The sequence below is a fragment of the Accipiter gentilis genome, chromosome 6, assembly GCF_929443795.1.
Source record: "Accipiter gentilis chromosome 6, bAccGen1.1, whole genome shotgun sequence".
NCBI lineage: Eukaryota > Metazoa > Chordata > Aves > Accipitriformes > Accipitridae > Astur > Astur gentilis.
In genome coordinates, this window is record NC_064885.1 from 29,554,262 (window position 1) to 29,577,790 (window position 23,529).

The window sequence follows — 23,529 nt, forward strand, 5'->3', positions numbered from 1 at the left end:
GCAGAGTCTGATACCACATTCATTCTTAAAATGGTCATTGACAATTCAAATTTCTGCACTTTGCAACTGTGACTATGTCTTTTAATCTGAGATTAATATGATATGCATATATGTAGATTGCTGCAAAATAGGAGACGTGGCATCAAAGAACATCTTCAAGATTATCTGTGTCTGAACCCCTTTAATTAGTCTGGTCACTTACGCACAACAGAAGACAGAACTGAGCTCATAAATTGCATTCTTTATATATTTATACACTGATTCATTTAGAGGCTCCCTGTCGAAAACATCAGTCACCTCAGGACACAGCATCAACAGACCATTAATGTTACATTTAATGCCAAGTACTCGTTAATGAAAACTAAACAGATGCAAGTGCAGTGATGCAAACACTATTGTTTCTCAGAGACTTTAGGCACAACACAAAAGGTAAAGCTAAAAATACTTTTGTATGACTGTATTTCATTTGATGTTCTTGCCCTACGTGTAATGCCCACAGTAGTGCTTGACTTAACAGATATTTACCTCTGTTCCTTACATGAGTAAATTAGAGAACATGCAAGAATCAATGAATGTATTATGTGCAGTATATGTACAACTCTGCTGTGACTAGAAATTTCTACACTCTCAGTTCTGCAGACACCTGACTTACTCATAAGTTTCAGTGAAGTTACTGAGCAAAGAACAAATTCAGTACTTTTCTTCTCTGTTGGGGAAAAACAAGATAACTGGTACATCCCAACTCTGGTTCCTCTTCCTTCGTCAGTCACCCCCGTATTATTCAGGAAGAGGAACAATGCTGTGTGATTAAGACCAGTCACACTGCAACAAGATCTGATAGACATCTACCATTACATAAAGTAACAATAAAGTATTATAAAGTTCATACTCCAGCAACCAAATGATTGCAAAAAAAAATTTAAAAAAATTACTCAAAATTCAAATACAACAGAACAGAGTAAATTACATTCACTTTCTCATATCAAGAGTTTATCCAGCTCAAGTAGCAAGATTCTCTAGCCAGCCGCCCCTTGAGACTTTCAGCTGTCTTCACAGGTGTGGAGTAAAACACACATTTTAAATAGTATGCAAATAAAACAAGGCCAAGGGAATAATCTGTCAGTTAATCAGTGGGTTGTTCTGGTGTATAATTGATAAAAAGCAGGACAAAACAGGTTATGAAAGCAACATAGAAGAACTGAAAACTTGGGGTTTTTCTTTAAAAAAAAAGTGGGTGCTCTTGGTTCTCGTAGGTTTCTCAGCTGTTTCTTCTCACCAGCAGGATCTTGCTTTTGATGGGTAAGAACAGACATCAAGTTTTATATTTGCACAATTTCTTCTGCATGAGCAAAAGCCTTTCAATTGACTTACCTGTTTCAAATCCAATCTTCTTCTCCCCTTTCAGGCAGAAGGTGTTTCATGTGATTCTGCAGAATGATGAGCAGGTGGAAATCATCAATTCCCTTGCCAGCAACATGCAAGTAAAGAACTTGGGGAAGGGGCTATATTGCATTTGAAAGGAAAACTTCTCCTTTTGTTCAACTAACATATATCTTAAAAAAGAAAAATCATGCTACTGAATTAAAGACCTAATCTTGATTCCATTCAAGTCAGCTGGAGTGTTTCTTCAGAAGTAACAGGACAAGGTGATAAAGTTAGAGCTATGCAAATACATTCCAAGACCTTCCTAGAAAGTCTGGTTAACGCAGTCTGAATATCGAAGTGCCAGAATTTATTAATAGAATAACTTAATCTGAAATGCTGTATTCACTGTGGGGTGCTTTCAAGAATGTATTAGATAAAACATGGAAATTCCAACTACCAGAACTTTTACCATTATAGGCAAAACCTTTTGCTCATGTAAATAATCTAAAAATCCATACTCCCAACAAATTGAACTTTTCTTTGGCCTCCAGTCTCTCATGTCATATTATCTTCTCTGACTTTCCTTTAAAGCTTCCTTTCTCTCCCACCAAGCTGCATGTTTCTTACTGACCTTGATGTAGATATATGATGACACAATGACATGAGGAAAAACAATAAAGACAGCAAATGTGTTTTCAATATTTCTCTTCAGCTTTGATGTTGTAAAATAGCTGTTGGTGAAAAAGACACCATTATCTGTAGGATGAAAGGATGGTATTTTTAACGAAGTACAGATGTGGAGAACCATCATCAACAGACTAGTATAGCGTGCTGGAACAGTGACCTGTAGAAGAATATACTATTAGAATGGTGCTGCGAATATTATGAAAATTAATATACCATGCTTGCTTTTAATTGTGTAGTATAAAGGGATTGATCATTTTCTTTTTCTTTTAAGCAAAGCAAAGATCCCTGAACTACCATTGTTATACAAAGCAATCAGTCAGGACTGATGTAGTAGTATATCCTGGAATAGTCATCTCACTTGAAGACACATAGTTCATTAATATACCCACCAGACCCAATTTCGTTTACATTCACAAGATGAAAGGCTGAAAAGGCATTAGGTTGGTAAAGAAGCTTTGTTTTCATTGGCCTTTAATAGGGTGCTAAATCCAGAGGTCTGGAAGCTGACTTCAGAAAAAAATAGGTGAAATAGTAATAGCACTGTCGTTTATCCATGCTGAAGTAAACATCTTCTGAAGGCTGAGATTCCTCATACCAACATTAATGAACTGAGTTTTAAAAGCACTCATACAGACAACAGTCTTTCCCAGCTGATTTATGTAAAGTATTCATGTAGCGTCCCTCTGCTACTGAGTCAGGAGTCCATTTCTGTCTAATGCTTATAGGCAAAAACCTCCAATGAAATCTGTACAAAGAATGAAAGAAGTTGTAAATATAATTATAATATTCACAAGTCTGTATGCATTCACATGCTGTAGAATACTTGCCATTTGTGAAACTGTCACTGCCATCTCCAGAATTCTGCCATATAAATTGCAGGGCCTAATAAAATCTTCTTAATCAATTTCCAGTTAAAATTTAGGTTGATACTTCTGGCAAGCAAGATTGAGTCAGTGTAATAGGATAGAAATAAAATTTGGTACATTAATCACAGTCAACATCACACATACACCCACCTAAAAATCACAGCCATATGTATGTATTTATTTGTTTATGTATTCATTTGGCCTTATTTCAGGTTGACTTTTGGCAGCCACACTCTGTCACACTGGTAAGGCCAAAAATGCAGGTTGATTTCTGAGTTGAAGCTGACAAGTCTTTTGAGGTTGAAGATCTTTTGAAAGAAAGTGGAGCAGAGTATAGGTAAGTTTGTTCTCAACACTCTATTGTGAATAGAAGATTAAATAATGCTGAACATCTGATTGATCTTTTCATATTGGTCAACTGATCTTCCTGTCACAAACTTCATCCCTCCTGTGGATGCTTGGGTTCAGCTTTCCTATGGCAGTTCAAAATGGAGTGTAGCTGCTCTGCGTTAATGGGGTGAGGTGAAATGTTGATAGACTAAGAGACAGGAAACAAAGACTTACTGCCAGGAATTTCCCCAAGGTAAAAGCTCACTGCAGCACACAAGGCTGGGGTATGGAGGGGACCAGAAAGATTTCCCACTAAAGACAAAACAGCAGCAAAGGTCTAGAAAGAGCCAGAAAGTACACCAGATGTGTTTGCGTGGCCCCAAGGGCCACCATGAAGGGCTTCCCAGAGTTCTCTAAGCTGTAGAACAACAGCTAGAGGGGCAAGAAAAACCACCTGGTGACACAAAGACGACAGTTGCCAGGTGAAGGGCCAAGGAAGTGGGGAGAACAGATTCCCAGGGCAGCCTTGGGCTTATTCAAGTCGCACAGCAGATCAATGGAAAGGATTTCTCCAGACAGAGAGCTCTTAATTGTCCTAAATATTTCGTAAGTATATTACCCAGAAGTAAAAAAGCGCGGAGTTTCCATGCCCAAATGCAACTGCAGCATAAGTGGTGGGTATAGGCCACACTGCCATATTACACATCCCTGAGAAAGGAAGCGTTGTAGTGAGTAGCACTAATGGGAGAGGAAGAAGAAAAGAGCAAGACCAGGCAACTGCTTATACTTCATATCTTCCAGTCACTATGCAAGCATTAACCGAGGATGAGAAGTTGACTTTGGGCTAGAGTGGAGTGGTGTTCTCTGTCTTCACTTCTCCTTTAGCTCCACCTCAGCATTGGCTCAGCCCAGCTTGATTATCAAGCTTCTTCAATGTGTAATGGATATCAACATCATGTACTCGGACACTGAAAGTCAGTATTACTTGACCAAATTCTTACAACTTCTTTTGGCTGAGTGGAGAGCTTTTGTCTCTCAGCCCCATTGTGGTTGCCACTAGACCAAACTTCTTCGTTGGTCACCACACAGTTCTCGTGAAACATAACTTTTATGATCTGCTAAATCCAAGGATAATCCATCCCTAAACAAACTGGCTTCACGTTAACTATGTCTGATTTGGATGCCGCTGGGGGAACAGAATCTAAAAACACTCTAAAAGAAATAATTTTCAATAATGTCACAACTCACATACAGCACAGGAATCCAATTTCAGTGGAATTTCCTCTTTGGCAAAGGAGGAGTTACTCTACATGTGTTAGTTTTTCCTATAATATTCATAAACTCCCTCAGGTCCATGCACAAATCTTTTGATTGCAACAAAGGCCATAATGTCTGGAAGGCGTCCCTGACAAACTTGAGTGGAGCGTCCTTGTGACAACCCAAGCTGTTACAATTCTTTTGAAGTGCAGCTGCAGTGCCATGACATCATGTCAATGTAGTCATTTGCACTGTTTGTTCTGAAGGCTGGTGGTGCCTCACAAACTGGCCTCCTGCTCTTCTATCCAAATCACAAACGATCAAGGACATATCCTGGATGAGTAAGATTTGTAAGAATGTTAAGACAAGCACTGGAAAAACAAGAGGACTTCATTTTTTGAGAGCCAAGGTTGAAGTACAAGCAAAAGGTCCTCAAGAGTATACTCGATGATGAGCTGTGCCTTTCTATCAGCCCCAGGGAAAGATGAACAGGAGAGATCCAACCAATCCAGACAGAATGCTGGGGTTTTCTTGCCATTGTGTGTTCCACTTTAATAACCCACCTCACTTGCGGTGAAGTAGCTTGTAGGATGGATAATGCCACCTGCAATAGAGCTGCCAAACCACACTTAAACTTTGGAAGCTTGGTTTGACAGAGAATTTCATTACGCAAAAATCTCTGGGTTGCTGCATGGGGATGTTACGTTGCTGCAGTCTAACCCTCCTGCAGTGCCCCAAGTTCAAGAGAGGGACCTTTTCCTATTGAGGCAGAGGCAACCTGGCAACATGAGGTTAGCCCAGAGCTCATTTTCTACACACACTCTGTCTCAGCATTGCTGTTCTTCCTAAACCAAACTGTTGGCACCCTGGAGGTTTGTTAGTATGGGATTAAGTAGGCAGGTGCTAATCAGGAGGAACCTATTGCTCCCTGATCATTCTGGTGGCAAGGCTGAGGCAGAAGTAGGTTGAAACTTGAACCTAATATACCTTATTTTCAAATGCATAAATCAGCCCCCCCAATTTCACTTCACAATCCATGCAGCCTTAATTTCAGGAAGACCCTGAAATGTCTACTTGGTGCTTACTTTCCTGCTAGCAAGTTGTACGTTTCTCTTCACACTTTTCATGGTGCCTTATTGCAGAGTTCTGACTGACAACCTCCAGGCTGCACTGGACGCCCAGTTTGACAGCAAAGCTCGTACCATCAGACACAGCTATGGAAAGTACAACAGCTGGGAAGTGGTAAAGTCTAAAAGTTTACCACTTTATCAGCTCGGTACCATAGCCTCTGTGGTCAAAATAGCTTCTGATATGCTTCCAGCCTTCTTCCCTTTTCCTCTTCTGTTCCATCCATTAATATGGTAAGTCCTTCTCCAAACTCTCCTTCCTCTTCTCCTTTATTGCTCATTACAGAGTTAATCTGTATAATCCATCCCCCTACACCTATCTCCTCTACTTCTGCTCCCAGTGCTGCAAAGAAACTTTGACAGAAATCCAATGACCAGGCTGACATGCTTCACTACTTACTTGCTCTTTCCTTTTCACTCCTCCTCCCATCTCCTCTGCTAAAGAACTTGATTCCATTCCCTGCCCCAATTCTAGCTCTTCATCTTCCACCGTAAGCTCTCCCGTCCTCCCTCCTTTTTTCACAGCCATGCTCATTTTTCCTGACATGTAATCCTGACCATGTCACTCTTCACACCTTTGCAGTGGCTCCTTATCATCCACTGCATCACATTCTTAAAAGTATGACAATCTCCCTTTCACATCTTTCCTTGCAAAAATCTTTCATTTTTATGTCGATCATTGCCCACTAAGCACCTGTTACATTTTCAAACAAGAAAATTTGTGTTTTCTCTCCAGGTGGTATCTATAGAACATATACAGAACTAATCGATTTTCTTCCACGTGAACTCTCCTAGGGAAAAAAAAAAAAAAAAAAAGTCTCCTTTTACAAGTCTGTTTAAAAATAAGAACAAAAACTCCTCTGACTCTGCAAAGGTTATTGGCATGAAAAAATCACCAACATCCATAATGTCAACCATTATTTCTAGTATTTCTTTGCCAGTTTGTCTAGATCTGTCTCCTGTTTCCTGACTTTTTTCTTAGTTCATAGATAGCTCTTTGCACATGAAATGCTTTTTTGTGTGGATGTGACAACTTTTTTGTGACCTTCTGAAGGCACCTGTAACAAAGGGAATCTGCTCCAATATTAAGATAATAAAGGCTGTTATTACTTCCCTTAAATAATAAAAAGAAAGAAGGAGATAGATCCTTTCTTTTCTATCTGGCATTGCTGCACTGTTCCTACAAATCCCCATCCAGTACTTCTGTCAGTAATTCAAGAATGATGATGAATAAAAGAGACATGGAAATGAAAAACATTACAACATGTACAAGACTTAAGGCATTCAATCTACTTAGCTTAACAAGAAAAATGGTTTTCTTTTGATAAGAGAGTTTAAGGGGTGACAAGGCCATAACTATATAGGGTCAGCATTCAAAGGGATTGGTAATCCACCAGCCATACTCCAATGACAGGTTTAGATAAATTCATACTAGAAAATCTTAATTCAGACATATAGCTCTAGTACAAGTAGGTATTAATTCTTGGAAGTCTACAAATGGTATTAAATATTAGGTCAAGTTAGATGCTCAGGAGGACCATTCTGGCTTGAAGTCTGTGAATTAATTAGTCTGGACCTGAGGAGAGACATCAGTAAATTTAACCTCCTTATGAAACAGATAGCTGCTTGGACTGCTGCTATTGCTGCTCAGAACCCAAACCTCGTTGCAGTGTAATAGGGGAAACATATGAAGGATGGCCAATGTACCTTCTCAAAGTAAGTGCTTTGATTTCTTTGTGCCAGACTTTTTCTCTATTAACCTCCACAAGATTATGATGTCTATTGAAACACCAATGATGCTAAGATAGTTATATACATTTTGCAGAAAATCTAATACATTTTTTCACTACTACTATGATTTTTTCAACTTTTAAGACTTTTTTTTAAAAGAGACATAATGAATTATTAGAAGTTCAGACATATAAATTCAACCACACTCCTGAGAGCTATTTGAATGATCATCTACCTTTATGTTCTCTCCATCTGTTGTTTGTAAACCCATTTACTCTAAAAGGATCTATAAATGTCAGTCTCTCTAACAATAGGCAAAAAATTTGTTTGTATCTTCATCATATATAATTTTGTGCTGGTTTTGGCTGGGATAGAGTTACTTTTCTTCACAGTAGCTAGTGTGGGGCTATGTTTTGGATTTGTGCTGAAAACAGCATTGATAACACAGGGACGTTTTCGTTATCGCTGAGCAGTGCTCACACAGAGCCGAGGCCTTTTCTGCGTCTCCCCCCACCCCACCAGCGAGCAGGTTGGGGGGGGGGCACAAGGAGTTGGGAGGGGACACAGCCGGGACAGCTGACCCCGACTGACCCAAGGGATGGTCCAGAGCATATGGCATCATGCTCAGCAATAAACTAGGGGGAAGGTAGGCCGGGGGGCTGCTGCTCGGGCACTGGCTGGGCAATTGTTTTCATTTGCATCACTTGTCTTTCTAGGGGTTTATTTCTCTCTCTTTGTTATTTTCCTTTTCATTACAGTTTATTATGATTATGATTAGTATAATTATTATTTCAATTATTAAACTGTTCTTATCTCAACCCATGAGTTTTCTCATTGTTATCCTTCCTAGTCTCTTCCCCCCATCCTGCTGGGGAGGGGAGGAGCGAGCAATCAGCTGTGTGGAGCTTAGTTGCCGGCTGGGGTTAAACCATGACAAATTTTTTGGCATAACTCTTATGAATAAATAAGATATGATGACTTAAATAAATATGAAAGGTTAAAGATTACTTGCCCAAAATTGCATAAGCATTTACAATAATATATCATTCAAGCAAACAAGATCAACTCTTAGAGACATTGCAGGAAATAAATCAACAGTGCAGAATAAACAAATAATTGGTGGGGAGAAGCTTATCTACATTAATAAAAATGAAATTATTAAGAGTCTATTGTTTTAGCTTGAATATCACGGTCAGCTACAGCTGAGAGCACTCCACAGATTTCCATTTAATCAAGGAATGCTATATTTGTATAAAGTTTGACTTTTTAGGTCAGCAAGCTGACTGACTTGTTCTGCATACAAATTATTTTATTCAAGACCTGGGTTTTTTGTTGGGTTTTTTTTTTCCTAGATGGGAAAAAGTGGTCCAAATAAGAAGGCCATCTTTAGAGATTGTGGTTTCCATGCAGAAGAGTGGATCTCCTCTGCTTTCTGCCAGTGGTTTGTGAAAGAAGTCAGTAAGCTTAATGATGAAAAAATATTTTACAAAATGCAACTATTTTTAAGAAAATCTTAAGTGAGCAGCAAAAGCTGAGGCCACTGCAGATTGCCTTTTTACCTCTAAATACATGTCCACACATCTCTTCTCTCACCTCAGATGGTTAGGGTGTAACTACTTAGACCAGATCTTAATGGTTGGACCTGTAATCTTTCAGCAGCTTAAGACTACCTAAAAGCATGTGTAAGAGGTACTGACAACTATGAGGGTTACTTACACAGTCTATAAATTCCTTTTTTGTACCTGTAGTCAGAGAAAGGTGAGAGATAAGCAAACAGGTCTAGTAATGAGTAGGGAATAAGGAAAATCAAGGGTGCATCAGAAGGCATCTGAATACAAGTCAGAACAGCTATCTTCCTACAGCATCGGGTGCTGTGTTCCCTGCAACCATCTTTAGTCAGTAAAGCAACAGAGAGAGTGGAGACCTACCCTCAGCAAAGCACACAGTGCAGAGGAAATGTACCCAGGAAAGGAGGGAGGAAGACTATAGATGAAGCTCCCTAAACTCCACTCAGGAAGAGGGAAATGCACATGCATCCCTTTGAGCTGCCACTTCAAGTTGTACAGAATGGTTTCTAAAACATGAAACCATATTCAGGAAAGAGCTGCACAAGTGAAATTAGCTTCACTTCAGGCTGGGATACTTTAGGCCTTGAATTAAACAATTTTATCTCCTTTGTCTTTTCCTTCTCCTCACCACCACTATAAAGCAGGTGGGAGTTATCAAATGCTGCACAATCTTCTCTACAGAGAAGAGGTGTATTCCCCCTCAGCAGAAGGACATCAATCAACTTAGCAGAACAACTCACTGATTGAATCTCAAATTTTGTAAGAATTCCTGCCTGAAGATTAAGAAAAAACAAACCCAGGAGCAGCAGCTGGGGTTTAAAACCCAAGTAAAGGAAGGTCAAAGTATGTGAGTGAGCCACTGGCAGAGGCACTAGTGGCAAGTATAATCTCAGTCTTATCAGACAGCCATGCGGTTTTGTGTAGGGAGCAGTGGAAATTGAATGTGACGTCTCAGTAGAGTCAATGGGAATGTGATTTCATTATCTCCTAATAAGGCTGCAGACAGTATGTGCTACCATTTTTCTCTTAGCAATTCACGTCACTACAGCTGTCATTTTCACTGTCTGGTCACTTAATTCATGGGTATACCTGACACCAGCAGTGGCTCTGCTCAGTGGATCCAAGTGTGGATAGGCAGAAGTGCTTTAAAAGTGCAGTCCTCTGAGCGTCATCAGCGGTTCACTTGGGATTACTTCTAGACATAAAAGTAAAAAAAAACCTAGAGAAAAACATGAGCAAGGTGAATTGTTATGTGTATTTCCAAAAAAAACCCCAAGCATAAAAAAAACAAAACAGGAAAAAGTAAGCTCTAGTGATCTGAAACTTCTTCTCTAGATTCTACATCCAACCTTCCTACCTGCTAGTTACAGGCCAAAAGATGCCCTTTTCCACTGCATTGCTCCCTGTGTTGTCCTTTATGTCTGTGCAAAGTAAAGGAAACATGGGTGTGACATACTTCTTAGAGCAAATTTCCATGATCATTGCATGCTCCCTCAACACTGATATAAATCTGTGGACAAGCATACAAAGTGCCAGGCCATGAACAGTCAGGATATACAGGTTTATGGCAGGAGTTCTTATGTCTGTTATTCAATGTATGTGTCTGGAAAAGTGCAGGGAAAAATCTGCCTCCCTATGAACATGTGCATCGACAGCATTATGACTGCAAATGCATAAGGATGTTCTTTGGAAATATTCTCTAAAATTTTGGTTATTGATGTAATTTGTCTGCACAAAAGATATAAAAAAAAATGGGAATAATGATTCTTCCTTCTCACATAAACTAAACCCAAACCTTTAATGTGACAGGATGTAGGGAGAACACATAGACAGCAACTCTTCTCTGCCTGTAAACAAGAAGCTAGTAGATGGAAATTTCTTTCCAGTGATTTATTATCCTATTCAAGATCAACATTGCTTTACCATATAATTTATCTGCGAGAATGAGATGGCTTTCTAACAGCAGTGTGCTTTGAGTCAGTGTAAAGCCTCTAAGTATATGTAATATCACAGAGCTGCCATCTCATGTGGTGGAGTGACCTGGATGACTTTGCCCACCACATTCATTAATTCCTGACCCAGACCCAAGCCTTTAAATGCACAAAGGGGATACAGATCTATGAAGGCACCATCAGCTTTTTCTATGGTTACGTTTACACTTAGAGAAATGTTAAGTACATTCTTCTTTCTCAAGAAGAGTATTGCTGGAAAAGCCAACTGTTAGAACTTTCTCTTAGTTTTGATCTATGCTTCACCATTCTATTTCAGGACCATATGTGGAGAAAGAAACCCTCAGCCATTGCACTGGTACAGATCCCAACAGGAATTTTAATGCTGACTGGTGCAGTTAAGCGTCTCCTAACAATAGCTGCAAGTGATTATACAGAGGTGCAATAGCCAAGATGCTTAATTATGGATTTTCCCTACCTGATGGTTGGACCAGCTCAAGCTTGAGTGAAGACCACCAGTATAGCATTGTGGAGTAGCTTGTGTTCAATTTCTGGAGCAGTTTGGGCAAAAAACAGATTTGGTTACCAGCACCACCACTATGGCTACTTCTATGAACATATACACACACACGTGCATCTATATACATATAGATACACTTACACACATGTATACACACACATATACATACATACACACACGCACACACTTCTATGAGTTCAGAATAGAAACCAAAAGAATTTTCTTCTGGTTGGTTTCAGTCGGTGGAGAGAGGTCTCTTTTGAGGGGTTTTCACTTGGCTGTTTCCTGGAAGTGTCCTAGAAATGGGGGAGATATGCAAGGAGAGGACTGTTAAGTCCTGAAGCAAATCAATATCCCAAATCACTTACATAATATAGAGCTTTACATCAATACTCATGTTCTTCCAACCATGCACACAGGGCATATTCATTTAATGCTATGTCATGTTGCCCAGTGTCTTAACTATGCAATAAAATATTCTCTCTTCTGATATGGCACGTGTGTCAGTAGGATTTCCAAGGCTTATGTACAAAAGTGGTATCACATGACTCTCCTAACAACCAGCTTTTTTCATTAAATACTCATTGAATTCACCTTTCTTCCCAGCTCTTGGGGCCTCAAAAAATCCCTGTGATTCCACTTACTGTGGCTCTGCACCTGAGTCTGGAAAGGAGACCAAGGCTTTGGCTGATTCATGAACATCTTTCTACAGTCAAGGCATACTTGACGATTCACTCCTATTCCCAGCTGCTACTGTTTCCTTACAAATTACCATCAAATTAGCAGAAACTGGAAAGTCTCTTTGTCTTTTTGACATAATGAAAAGAATAAGTAAAAATCATCACTTGCTACTTGGGTCCATTTAACTTCAAGCAGTTTCTTTAACATCTGGAAAGAATGTGTACTGCCAGTTTTTGAAAATACTTAGTCTTTCATAGCAAGAACAAGGGAAACAAACCATGATGGCTTCAAGATAGTTCAAGCACAAGATAAACTTAAGAGCTTTATTTAATTTCCGCATACACCATGAATTTGCCACAAGGTCAGGTTTGTCTTCCAGTCATGCTGTACAGAAATCCACTACGCTGTGCAGCACTGCTTCTTCCTGACTCAAGAGGTTGCTGTGCATGCAGCTTAAATACATTACATAGAAACATTATGCCCTGTATGTCAAGCTAACAGCTTGATGGATGGTAGTCACTATGAAATGACTGAACTGGTATCATCAACAGCAGACAAGGATCTCTGTCTACCACTCCGTACTGAACCTTAGCTCTCCCTGAAGTAAAATGCTGAAACTCCTATTGTTACAGGTGCAGGACAATGAGGCAATGTTTTTAATTACACAATTAGATACAAAACAGGTAAAAAGTTTCAGTTCCAAGGCCTTTCTAAACAGGCCTGGATTCAAACACACCTTTCGTTTGGAAGAGGAGAGGATGAATGTGGTGTTTTAATGGACAAGACCTCTTTTATTCATCCTAGAGAAAGGTGACACCCTAATGCCACTTAAGTGAGATAACAACAGTCTGGAATATATATATATTTTTTTTCTATCCTTAAAAAACACAGAGGGGGTTAAAACTATTAAATGTGTATAAAAGTTGTAAACATTTTATAAGGCCAAAAATCAACAATCATGAATAATAAAATTACTTCAGTTCTCTGGCATATTAGCAATTAGAAGCTGTTGGCAGGGAAAACAACACAGCAAAACAAAACAAACATATCTTGATTCCCCCTCTTTCCTGGATTCTGCCAAAAGTCCAAGGCAACAACACTGTGTGTTGCTCTGCTGGGCAGGTTTGACAGATTTATGAGTGCTCCCAAATAGATGTCATCATTCTGAAGCACAAATACAAACTGGGGCCAACAGCAGTTTCCCGTTGCATTTTTTACAGCTTAAAAGAGAGGACGAAATTAAGATGAAGATTTTGTTTTCTTAATTTATATTCCAGAAATTTTTAGTTGTAATTATTCCAGGGAACTGCAGTAATTTCTGGTCTTCAGTTTTTACAAAAGCTTCACATTTCACACATTGCAGTTCAGTCTAAAGTAATGAAACAACACAAACCCCTTGAAGCTGCTTTGTTGTCAAGAACACAAAGTTCCCATGTGTTAAAAATTTGCATGACATTCTGCCCAATTTTTTTTAATCAAGAGCAAATGTGATGAAACATAACTAAAAGTACAGCATGTTTCTCACAGTATTAAATAGAAAAAGTTTACATTGACAGCTCATTATTAAAACAATCCTTAACAATAAGAACCTATGTGCTTCTATAGGTTTTCAAATTCTTTTATTAAATTAAAATTTTATATTAGCAATGTTCTATTCTAATACACAGTAAAATTTAATGAATCACCCATACTAAGGTTCTACAATTTTTACCAATAAAAACTCTCCTTTCCTGCCATAGAGGACAATTCTGCTATTACCATTCAGCATAAAAAATAAATAGCTCAGGAATGCAGGCTATATATGTCTCTTCAACCATTTGATTTCACTTTGTAAGTTAGTCTTTCCAACATCACTTTATCCTATATTTTAAATCAGGCACATTGATCCCAGGGGGAGTTCCATTATTTTCCACTACAAAGCAATCACAAATCTGACCACCATGACAAGGTGACCTTATGAGTGTTTTTAACATCTTAATTAAGGGAAAATATTTCCTCTATTGGTGATCCCAACAAAAAGACAGCAGGATCCCAGAGGTGTTCAACTTGTGCAGTATCTGATTTTAACAAGGAAAGACTTCTTGCCAAAAATCCTCCTTTTGGAGAATGAGATCAGAGTATCACCCAATCAACATTGCCTGTAGTTGAGATAATTAAACAGAAAGGGCCTAATTCACGCCAATGTCAGTGAATTAAATAGAAAGACCGACTTCAACCGGCTCTGGGTCAGGTTTGAAAGTGCAGCTTTTCAGGTTACTTCAAATAACTAAAACACATTCATTTAAGCTGTGACTAAAGAAAATTTAAGAATTTCAATCAACAATTGTACTTGCTTGAAATGAGACAGCTACAGAAAGGCATATTATTTTGTATGCCAATTGTGTTTCATGTCTAAAAGTTCTGTCTAGATTTAGAATTTACAGAAATGCTGAAGAATGTGAATCTCAACTTTTAACAGAAATTGCTTGGGCAAATAAGAGGATCATAAATCATTTTGCAAATGAAGAAGCAAAATTTATAGTGCCATTATCTTATCTTAGATGTTATTTTTACTCTGACAGATCTAATAAATTAAAGGGAATATAGTTGCCATTTCTTATCTCTTTCAGTGAACAACTGGACATGTGCTTAAACAAAACCTCACGTCTGCTTATCATTAACAATATTTTGTTCCATTGTATTTAAAGGTAGCATAATACCATGGGGCTTATGCTGCATTCCAGTGTCTGAGATACAGAAGGGCATAAAAATTGAGTAATTTGAGATTGAAGACACCAAGTCTGCAGAAGAGAAAGATAGAGAGAATGCTTGTACCTTCCTTTCCTGCAAGTGTACTGAACAGCATGTCCTTGGGGCTCAAAAGACTTTTTCTGTTCACAGCCTCAAGAAATCACCAGAAGGCATAAAACTGTTCTGGCTTTGGTTTCTCAGGTAGAACAGGGCACGCTGAGAATCCCAGACATCCTTTTTGCTCACTGCATTGCTATAGCAAATCAGAACAACCTCAAAATTGTTGTAACTTACTTTAAATCAGTGATTAGAACTACCCCTCAACCACCCCCAGCCCTGGGGTGTAAAATATGATGAAAGTCACGTATGTCCCTTCCTTCCCACAACTTCCCACTCTTGTCCTTAGATGCAAGAGGATCTCTGAGGATCTCAACCCCACAGCTCACAAGGATTTTCCCCAAACTCTTCTCCCTTGTTGTTTTGCGTCCCCTCGCCCTCCTGGGGTGCTGCACAAAACTTTCACTGTTATCCAAACAATACTTGAACAACAAAAATAAAAAACACCCAAGACAGGAAAATCTGGATCAAGAATTTCTCAGAAGTTACGCAATATTCTTGTGCTGACACCCTGAAAGAAATGTGTACTCCTTCTGGTGAATCACATTTTGCCTGCTTCATAATCCTCTTGACTCATTCTTGACTATACCCTGGAGTGTTATCCTGCACACAGAATACACACTTGAATCCATCTCCTACAGAGAACAGAAGCATTAACTTTTCACAATTAAAAAATGTGCTTGGCAAGACCAGTATCTCTCCATACCCCTAAAAAATTCTTCTCATCTTCATTTTACTACTCACACTTTGTCCTCTTGCAATAGAGAACTCTGTATTTAATCACACTTTTCATAAACAGTGCAGCCCATATTGTTTAATCTGTTCATATTTTGGCCTTAGCTTCCTATTAGGTCACCCTATGCTTTCCTCATTTTCAGCAGACAAATCTAGCTTTATCAGTTCTTGTTTGTATATGAATGATTTGATAGAGCAGAGGAATGTGCATTGCACCCCTCCTTCCTTTCCAGGTTCAATTCCATCTCTCAGTTAAACAACAAACTCGGCGCCAAATACATGTCTGCAGTCAGCTCATACTCATTGTCAGATTAATGTATGTATATTATTACAGTTTGGCATGCTGCAGAATATTATATTAATTTACAATCCAAGATAATTTTCTAGACATGGGATTTCAGTTTGTATTACTTGAATGCATACTGGCCACATTGGTTATTGTTTCAGCTCGCTGAAATTCACCTTCCGTATTGGGATGGTCAAGCATTTCATTTCCTTTTGAGTGCTTAAAATAGGATACAGTAGAAAGTGGAGATATGCCCAGAGTCTGTACAGCCTGCAAGAAGGGTGAATTTCAAATATATTGCATGACTTTGTGAATATCAGTCTGATTATTTAACTTGATCCCTGGGAGCAAAGTCTTTTCACTCCTGACTTTATTCCTGAATGTGTTTAAGATATATAAAGACTTGTGGGTGAGAGTTTTTGAACAGCAGAAGAGACTACATTTGAACATCTAAGAGACTTGGACATACCGATGAGGTGTTGCAACGAATGCTGTTGTTGTACCCGTGCTGTTGCAAAGTCCTGTGATTGTACTACTTGTTACAAGTAAATATTGCTAAAGTCAACTGGGAAGCACAACAAACAGGAAAGTGGGCAGAAAGGCAATATTTGGAATTGGCTTCACAGCTCCTCCAGCAAGTTTGCCACAACAGATGTCCCACAACAGAACTGCTCTGTACTGGCAATCTTAGAATTGTGAAAAGGATGTTTTTAGTAGCAGCATCTTCCAGATGAAGCTCATGTGTGAATCTGGCTGAAAGACAAGAGTCTCCAAAAGGTGTAGGGCACATTCACCTTAACTCAGTTACTCTGGAAACCCTCTAAGCAAGAATCAATTTCTTAAACACTCTGTGAAACTGCCACAGAGAAACAGGCTTGCAAAGAAAAAAAGAAGCATCATACTAAAGTCCTCCACTTGGCTGGATTCCCCGGACTCTTGGGGGACGTGTTTAACTATGAGCAACAACAGAATAGTGAGCTAAATTACACATCAGTCTTGGACTCTTTTGAGGGGAGTCTGTTTTTATTGGCAAAACGAGAAGCCTCAGAAGTTTAGCTTCACTTGGCTAAAGCTGACTTTGCAAATACACATTTTCAGACTTTCATTACAGAGGAAGTTGAGAGTCACTTAAGTAGCACATGAGACCTAGATGAAGCGAAAATACAGTTTTAAGCCTCTGGCAAATCAGTTTGCAGTCCAGTGAGGGAAGAGAGCGAGAGGTCCAGTCAATCAGTGAAAAGGCTTCTCCAGATCGCTGTCAGACTATGAGGGCAAGGGAGTTGTCCACACGCAGCAGCTGCATAATCAACGTCCCTGAAGTGTTTCTAAACAGCCGCAGTTTGCTGGCAAATCTAGCCTGATGATACAGGAGTAAAATGAGGGAGATGCTCTCCCCAGAATTACCTATTAATACGCAGAAGGTGCTTAGCCTGATAATTTATCTTGTTCGGTCAAAACTCCAAATGAGGTGAGAAAGAGAGACCAGTAACGTATCTTTCATTAAAAGCTAATAGCTTTAAAGGTTGCAAATTATGTAAGATAATGGCAACTGAGAACACAAGCCTGCTGTCTCCCTGGCCCATGCACTCTGTACACTAGATCAAACAAAATATTAGTAATTGTTGTGTAAACACAGATGGGTGATGAGCGCAGGGAATACTACCTTCTGCTGAAATGACCAGCTCTGTGAGTTCGGCTGCAACTCAGAAACTGAAAAGCCATTTCTGCTCCCAGTTATAAGGTATTAATTTGGAGTTACTTCTAGGACTTCAGGGCTCCAGTTGTTTCTCTGCTACTGTAACTCTCAGCAATATTTTCCTTGCAAGAGTGGCATTCTTAACAGTAAAACAAACAAACAAACACCAAACAAACCACAACAATTCAGTTAAGCCAGTTGTGCAAAGAGACCTAGAAAATCACTCAACACCAGAGTATCCTCAAACGTCAAAACGATACCAATGTTTCTCCTTGCAGCTGTATTCCAGATAACATGCAAGCTTGAAAATCCAAACCACTTTTCAAAAGCTAAATATCACTTGCCCTTTTGGAAAATGTTGGGCATTATTTATATACCTCTGCAAAAATCTCCACATTATTTCCTTTTTATGGATGGTTTTGAATTATTGTGCTATTTAAAAAAAAAAAAAAAAAAGAACAAATTTTCCTCATATTTTGTATTTATACTCACAAGTATTTACTTAATTTGTATTATTCCTGCTGGTTTACATTATATTATTATAAGTAAGAGGTGACTTTAGTTCCTATAAGGTTAATTATTATTTTTTTTTACCTTCAGGTTTTGGACTATAAAGCTATTAGGAAAGCAAATGGTAGAGAATCACTTAAAGGAAAAAAAATCAGATATCAAAACTTCTGATAAAGTTTCATTTCATGATGAAGTCATAAATGTTCAGTCATGTTTTTCACTTAGAGAGGGTCATTTAAAATACCACCTCAATCTCCAACCTGGACAGCTTGAGAAAGTTGTTTATTTGGATTCCAGGCTCTTAACAGCTGGAAATCTCAACTGCTCTTTCTACAAATGTCTCTTTTTACAGCTTCCTGGCCAATAATACAAAATCCCTCAGGTAAAAAAATCTCCTGACATACTTTTTCTCATATATGTTGTGGTATGATTTAAAGGTATCACTTGTCAGCTGAATGAAAGGAATGCCCTATTCTTCCCAAAGAGCAGCTCTGCTGTTCTACTGTCCCTAGTATGCAATTTACTAAAGAGAGCTCAAATACTAGTTACCAACAAGTCCATACATAGTATCAGACTGTCTTTCCAAATTTAATTTCCACTTCACACATATCTGAAAAGAGGAAGAATCAGATTAGATCTAAAAGTCCGTTCACTATTGAGAGAAGATTTGACTCAATCTCAGCTGCTGATTAAATGCATATATTGTAAACAAAAGATGACTGAAGAGAACCTGGTATCACTAGCAGTCTCCAACCTCCACAATTCCCTCAACATGTGTTAAAAAGTATTATGGATTTTAGAAAAAATCAGCTTGTTAAGGGATTAAAAAAAACCCAACCAACCAAAAAAACCCTTACTTTGGAGAGCACTCAGCTACCCTAATCGCTCTGTACCAAGACCGTGAAATGCAAGGCAATAACATTCTTCCTACAATTGCTTGTGTTTGGACAGTAGAGAGACCAGAAATCAAATCCCACATTCAGGTACAGCCAATGTTATAGGTGGAAGCACAAGCTTCAAATACTCCTTGGTCTATCTTGTTTGAGTATTCTTAATGTGCTAAATGACCAAATTCCTACAGCGAACTCCCATAATTCTAGAACGTTCAAAATCCAACATTTGGGAATGAGGAAGCACTTGCAATTCTGCAAAAAATTAGGCTGCCAGTGCTAATGCAAATGTATTTTGATGCCATTTTGTAGAAGCTGAGAAAACTCCCTCAATTAACTACGATTTTCTAAACACATTGTCCAATACGCCTTTTTGAGTAATTCACGGGAACACTTGAAGCATAAGGATGAACAGAGAATATTTAACAATATATCTTCCACTGGGAAGTAAGCCAGAGTATAACCTACAGAGAAAGAAGGGGCTTGAGGAAATTCCTGGAATAATAAGCCATTCAGCTGCAAGCTGTAAAGAAAGATATGGCAACGCATTGCTTACTCTTATACGGAACATCTGCTTTCAAAAATCATTCATATTTTTCATCTGTTAGTAATAGTTTTCATGTTTTATTACCAACATGCTGTATAATGAAGAACTGGAAAAGCCACACGTTCCAAAGGAAAGTCTGTAATTTTCCTTAATGCAAACATACAAAGCTTCATAGTACTATTGATGGGCCTGATCCAACCTTCACTGAAATCAGTGGGAGTTGAACGAGTCCCTCTGTGCACAGGAAATGAATTGAAATTAATGAGACTACATATGGTTCCAGGGTAATTTATGCCTTTTCTGGCTGTTAATATTTACAAGACCTTAATCTGCTTCCATTTGTATCAGTGTTCAACTCCACTGACTAAGCTGACTCTACTCTGAATTTACAGCTGCATGAATACAAGGAAAAGAAAGACTACTGTACGTTCACAATTCACTGTACCAAGTTATTACTGTTCTCTAAGATTCTCTTATCACTAAATAAGATTTCTTATTTAGTTTTAGTCTTGTACAAGTTTCTTCTAAGTATAGAAAATCCTGTTACCTGTTGTCCACTTACCTATCCAAACTATACTGGACTATACAATGGGCTGTACATCAGTAGAGCAATATGCAGACTGGGCTATACTCCATTAAAGCTTGGAGTTCTTTACTGACAAGCTCTTTTTACAACAGGACAAGCTGTGCCTTGTCAGCTGCTGACATCTAGTCATTCTGAGAGGTGAACAATAGTTTTCAAACAAAAACTTCTCAAGCATGGCTTTTCAGTTTATTCAACAATGTATTTGCCTAGATTCACTCAGAAAGCTTCTGAAAATCTGCATTTATCACTTTTCCTACAGAATTGCTCATGCCGCATCCAAACAGCTGGCCAGTTTGTATAATACCAAATACACATATGGCCCAGGAGCTAGAACAATCTGTAAGTACTGGCCTAAATATACTAGCCATCTATATTAATTGCTACTAGGACTATCAAATGCAGTTTTCTAGTGATTCTTGTTCCTCTTCCTAAGTAGGCCCTTTCTTTCTTCACATGCATATTCTCAGAGGTATATATGGAAACTGTCATTTCTAAAATATGGGATGATATATTCCTTAAGGATCCCAGGGAGTGTGTGACCCCCTGGAAGGTAAAGTGATGTGGTAAATTGTTTAGGAATTCATGCTATGCACATGAATTCCTAAATCATACACAGCTTAGATTTAAACATAGAAATCTCAACCTGAGATTTTCTGCATTTCCAGTATCTTCAAGTCAAAGTGAAAAGATGATGTGAATCCTAAGGAATGGCTTCAACCACTCTAGTAACACAGATAATTATTTCTTTTACTTTGCATTGCAGTCTGAGAAATGTACTAATTACAGTTCCATTCTTCTACCCTTCTTGGGAACTCAGCTGTCAGGTTATGACCTTGGCAGTGTCAAAAGCTGAGCTGAGGTTGCAAAATCTAGATTTCTAGAACTTTAATATCTCCTATATTTAAGATCTCTTAATTTACTTAAATATGGAAACTAATATCTTTTCCCTGTTTCTCTTTCCTTAAATAATTTTTTAAAAACTTTCAAAAACACTTTGTCCCAATTTTTAGAATATTTATGGAGATTTTTCCTTTAAAAATGCTTTGGTGATGCTTGGCAATTCTGGAGGCTCCTTCCTTAGCAAAAGAGACTGCCTTCATTCTACCAAAGTACTGGAAAGGGAGGGTACCATTTGTGCAGAAGAAAAAGATGGAGCTGATATCCCAGATCTGCAGTTCTTTCAGATCTGTATGAACCTCAGAAAGCTACCCAGTGAGAGGGTATTTGTTTCTGATACCAAATCTTTCTAAATGACCCCATGCAAGCATGCCATTCTTCTCCTTAGACACTCTTCCCATGGTCTCCCCACAATATTGCAAAGAGGCAGCAGTTTAGCTTGTTTACATTTGCTTGCATGCGTCAGCTGGAACGAAGCCCACAAACAGCCTAAACTCACAGAAGCTTTTCCACGAGCAGGAGAAATCAATCAATTCACTGAATATTCCTTTTTATCTGTCCTTTCTGCATTTCTGGCTACGTGACTTGACACCAAAGTATATCACATTTCAATGCGTAGCCACACTTTTCCAGTTAAGCTTTATTTTATTTCTTAATCAACAGATCCTGCTGCAGGGGGCTCTGATGACTGGGCTTACAATTAAGGCATCAAGTACTCTTTCACTTTTGAGCTCCGAGACACTGGTAGATATGGTTTTATTCTCCCTGAAACTCAGATAAAGCCAACCTGTGAAGAGACTTTACTTGCTGTTAAATATATTGCCAATTATGTCCTTGAGCACTTGTATTAGAATGGAGTTCTGAAAACTATTAAAGAACGCTTTATTCAAAGATGTCTTCCTTTTTATTCTTCCCTAACAATAGGTTTTTATTTCTCTTTACTTAATGTTCTTAGTCATATCCTTAGCCCATCGTAGGTCAATAGAACTACAAGTTTGTCAAGAGAAATTGCATCTTTTATTAAGGCAAATGATATAGTCGGGGGGGGGGGGAGTCTAAAAAGAAAGAGCACAAGAAGCTTAATCAACTTAAGGTAGAAGTTGCTTTAATGATTAAAATTATCTTTACGTACAGCAGACAGGCAGAACATTAGAACTTACACAGCCTAAATCCTAAGCAGAATGAAAACAGCTAGGTGATTCATACAAGTGCACTTTCATCCAACCATTCATTGCCTTAACGTCAACAGTAGCAAGGAGAAGTTCACATCACATACTTTTAAAATTTTATTAGCTGTGATATGCTCTTGTGAGTTTTCTCAAAACCCACCCTCGATTGCCCCATCACTGAAAACTAGTTTGGATCTAAGGTCACCGCTAGTCCGATCTGAACTCGGTGCTGAAGCTTATAATTACTACTAGTTTTAAAGACCAAGACTTGATACAAATCATGCTATAAACCACTCTGCATTTAAGGCGCTCACGCTCACTGCAGTAGCCTCTCTCAGAATATTCTCAGAGTCCTGGTACTCCCTGGGGCCCCACATGTTCCTACTGTCATAAGCGGAAGAATCATAACAGCCATAAAGACTGAGTCTGGTGATAAATGGTTAACTGTTTCTTTCATGAGAAGCTGTAAAGAATTATCCCTGCCCCCCAATCCATTTTCTGTACAGGTAATGTGGGTCTGATTGGGTCAGAGTGAGTGAGAGTGATAAATAGCCATTCTGGGCAGCTTCGTCACGCAGCTGCAGAAAATGTGTTTGGCGTTTATTAATGCTGTTTAGAGCTTGGCTAATATGGGACACACTCTGCAGAAAGATGGGGAAAAACCTTATGTCAACAGAGAACCTGGCTGATCTCCCTGCCATTGCTGGAAGCTCTGAACAAAGACTTCTGCTGTCCGTTGATGCTCCTGGAATTAGCACCATTTCTGGCAGGTCCCTAGTGATGCACTCAAACCAGCATGAAAAGCATCTTACAGAGAAAATGGTTCTCCCAAGAAAATCACCAAATTCAGACCTGCCAAAAACGATGTGTTCTCCTTTTTTGCCTCTTCTCTGTGGAGGGAAACAGAAAGACAATGTCCAATTTAAAATGACACTTTCATTTGCATGTATAAGATAAAGAAAGGAACACATCCACTAGCCCACTCTGATTAGCCCAGCAGCACTCAAATTAAACTAGTCCTCACACACAACTGATCCATCTGTTTTTGATCACTGGTGAAACTGAACCCATGTGTGAAAGTAGCACATACCAGAAAAAAGACATGTCATTCTGTTTTGCAACAGAAGTGGGGGGAAGGATAGTCAACATAATTAAAAATAGCACAGGATGCAAGCAGAACATACCAGCCAGAGCCAAAGATGTCACAAAGGGCAGGAAAATAAATAACTCAGAACATAAAATATTTTTGGCTAATTTTAACTTGGTATTAACAACCACCCAGGGA

General features: G+C 38.7%; 1 protein-coding gene across 1 annotated transcript; it reads left to right on the forward strand.

Annotated features, from left to right (window-relative positions):
* Positions 1-1,225: 1,225 nt before the first annotated feature.
* Positions 1,226-21,926, forward strand: CPB1 (carboxypeptidase B1; the record flags this gene model as incomplete). Its single annotated transcript, XM_049802495.1, is given in 15 exon segments — positions 1,226-1,299; positions 1,406-1,481; positions 3,131-3,255; positions 5,648-5,747; positions 7,251-7,296; positions 7,299-7,348; positions 8,716-8,817; positions 9,084-9,121; positions 10,267-10,361; positions 11,200-11,277; positions 12,007-12,091; positions 12,093-12,182; positions 18,508-18,537; positions 20,438-20,517; positions 21,739-21,926. Coding segments are annotated over 15 exon segments (1,257 nt in total), but the record flags the coding sequence as incomplete, so codon positions are not given.
* Between the last annotated feature and the right edge of the window lie 1,603 nt (positions 21,927-23,529).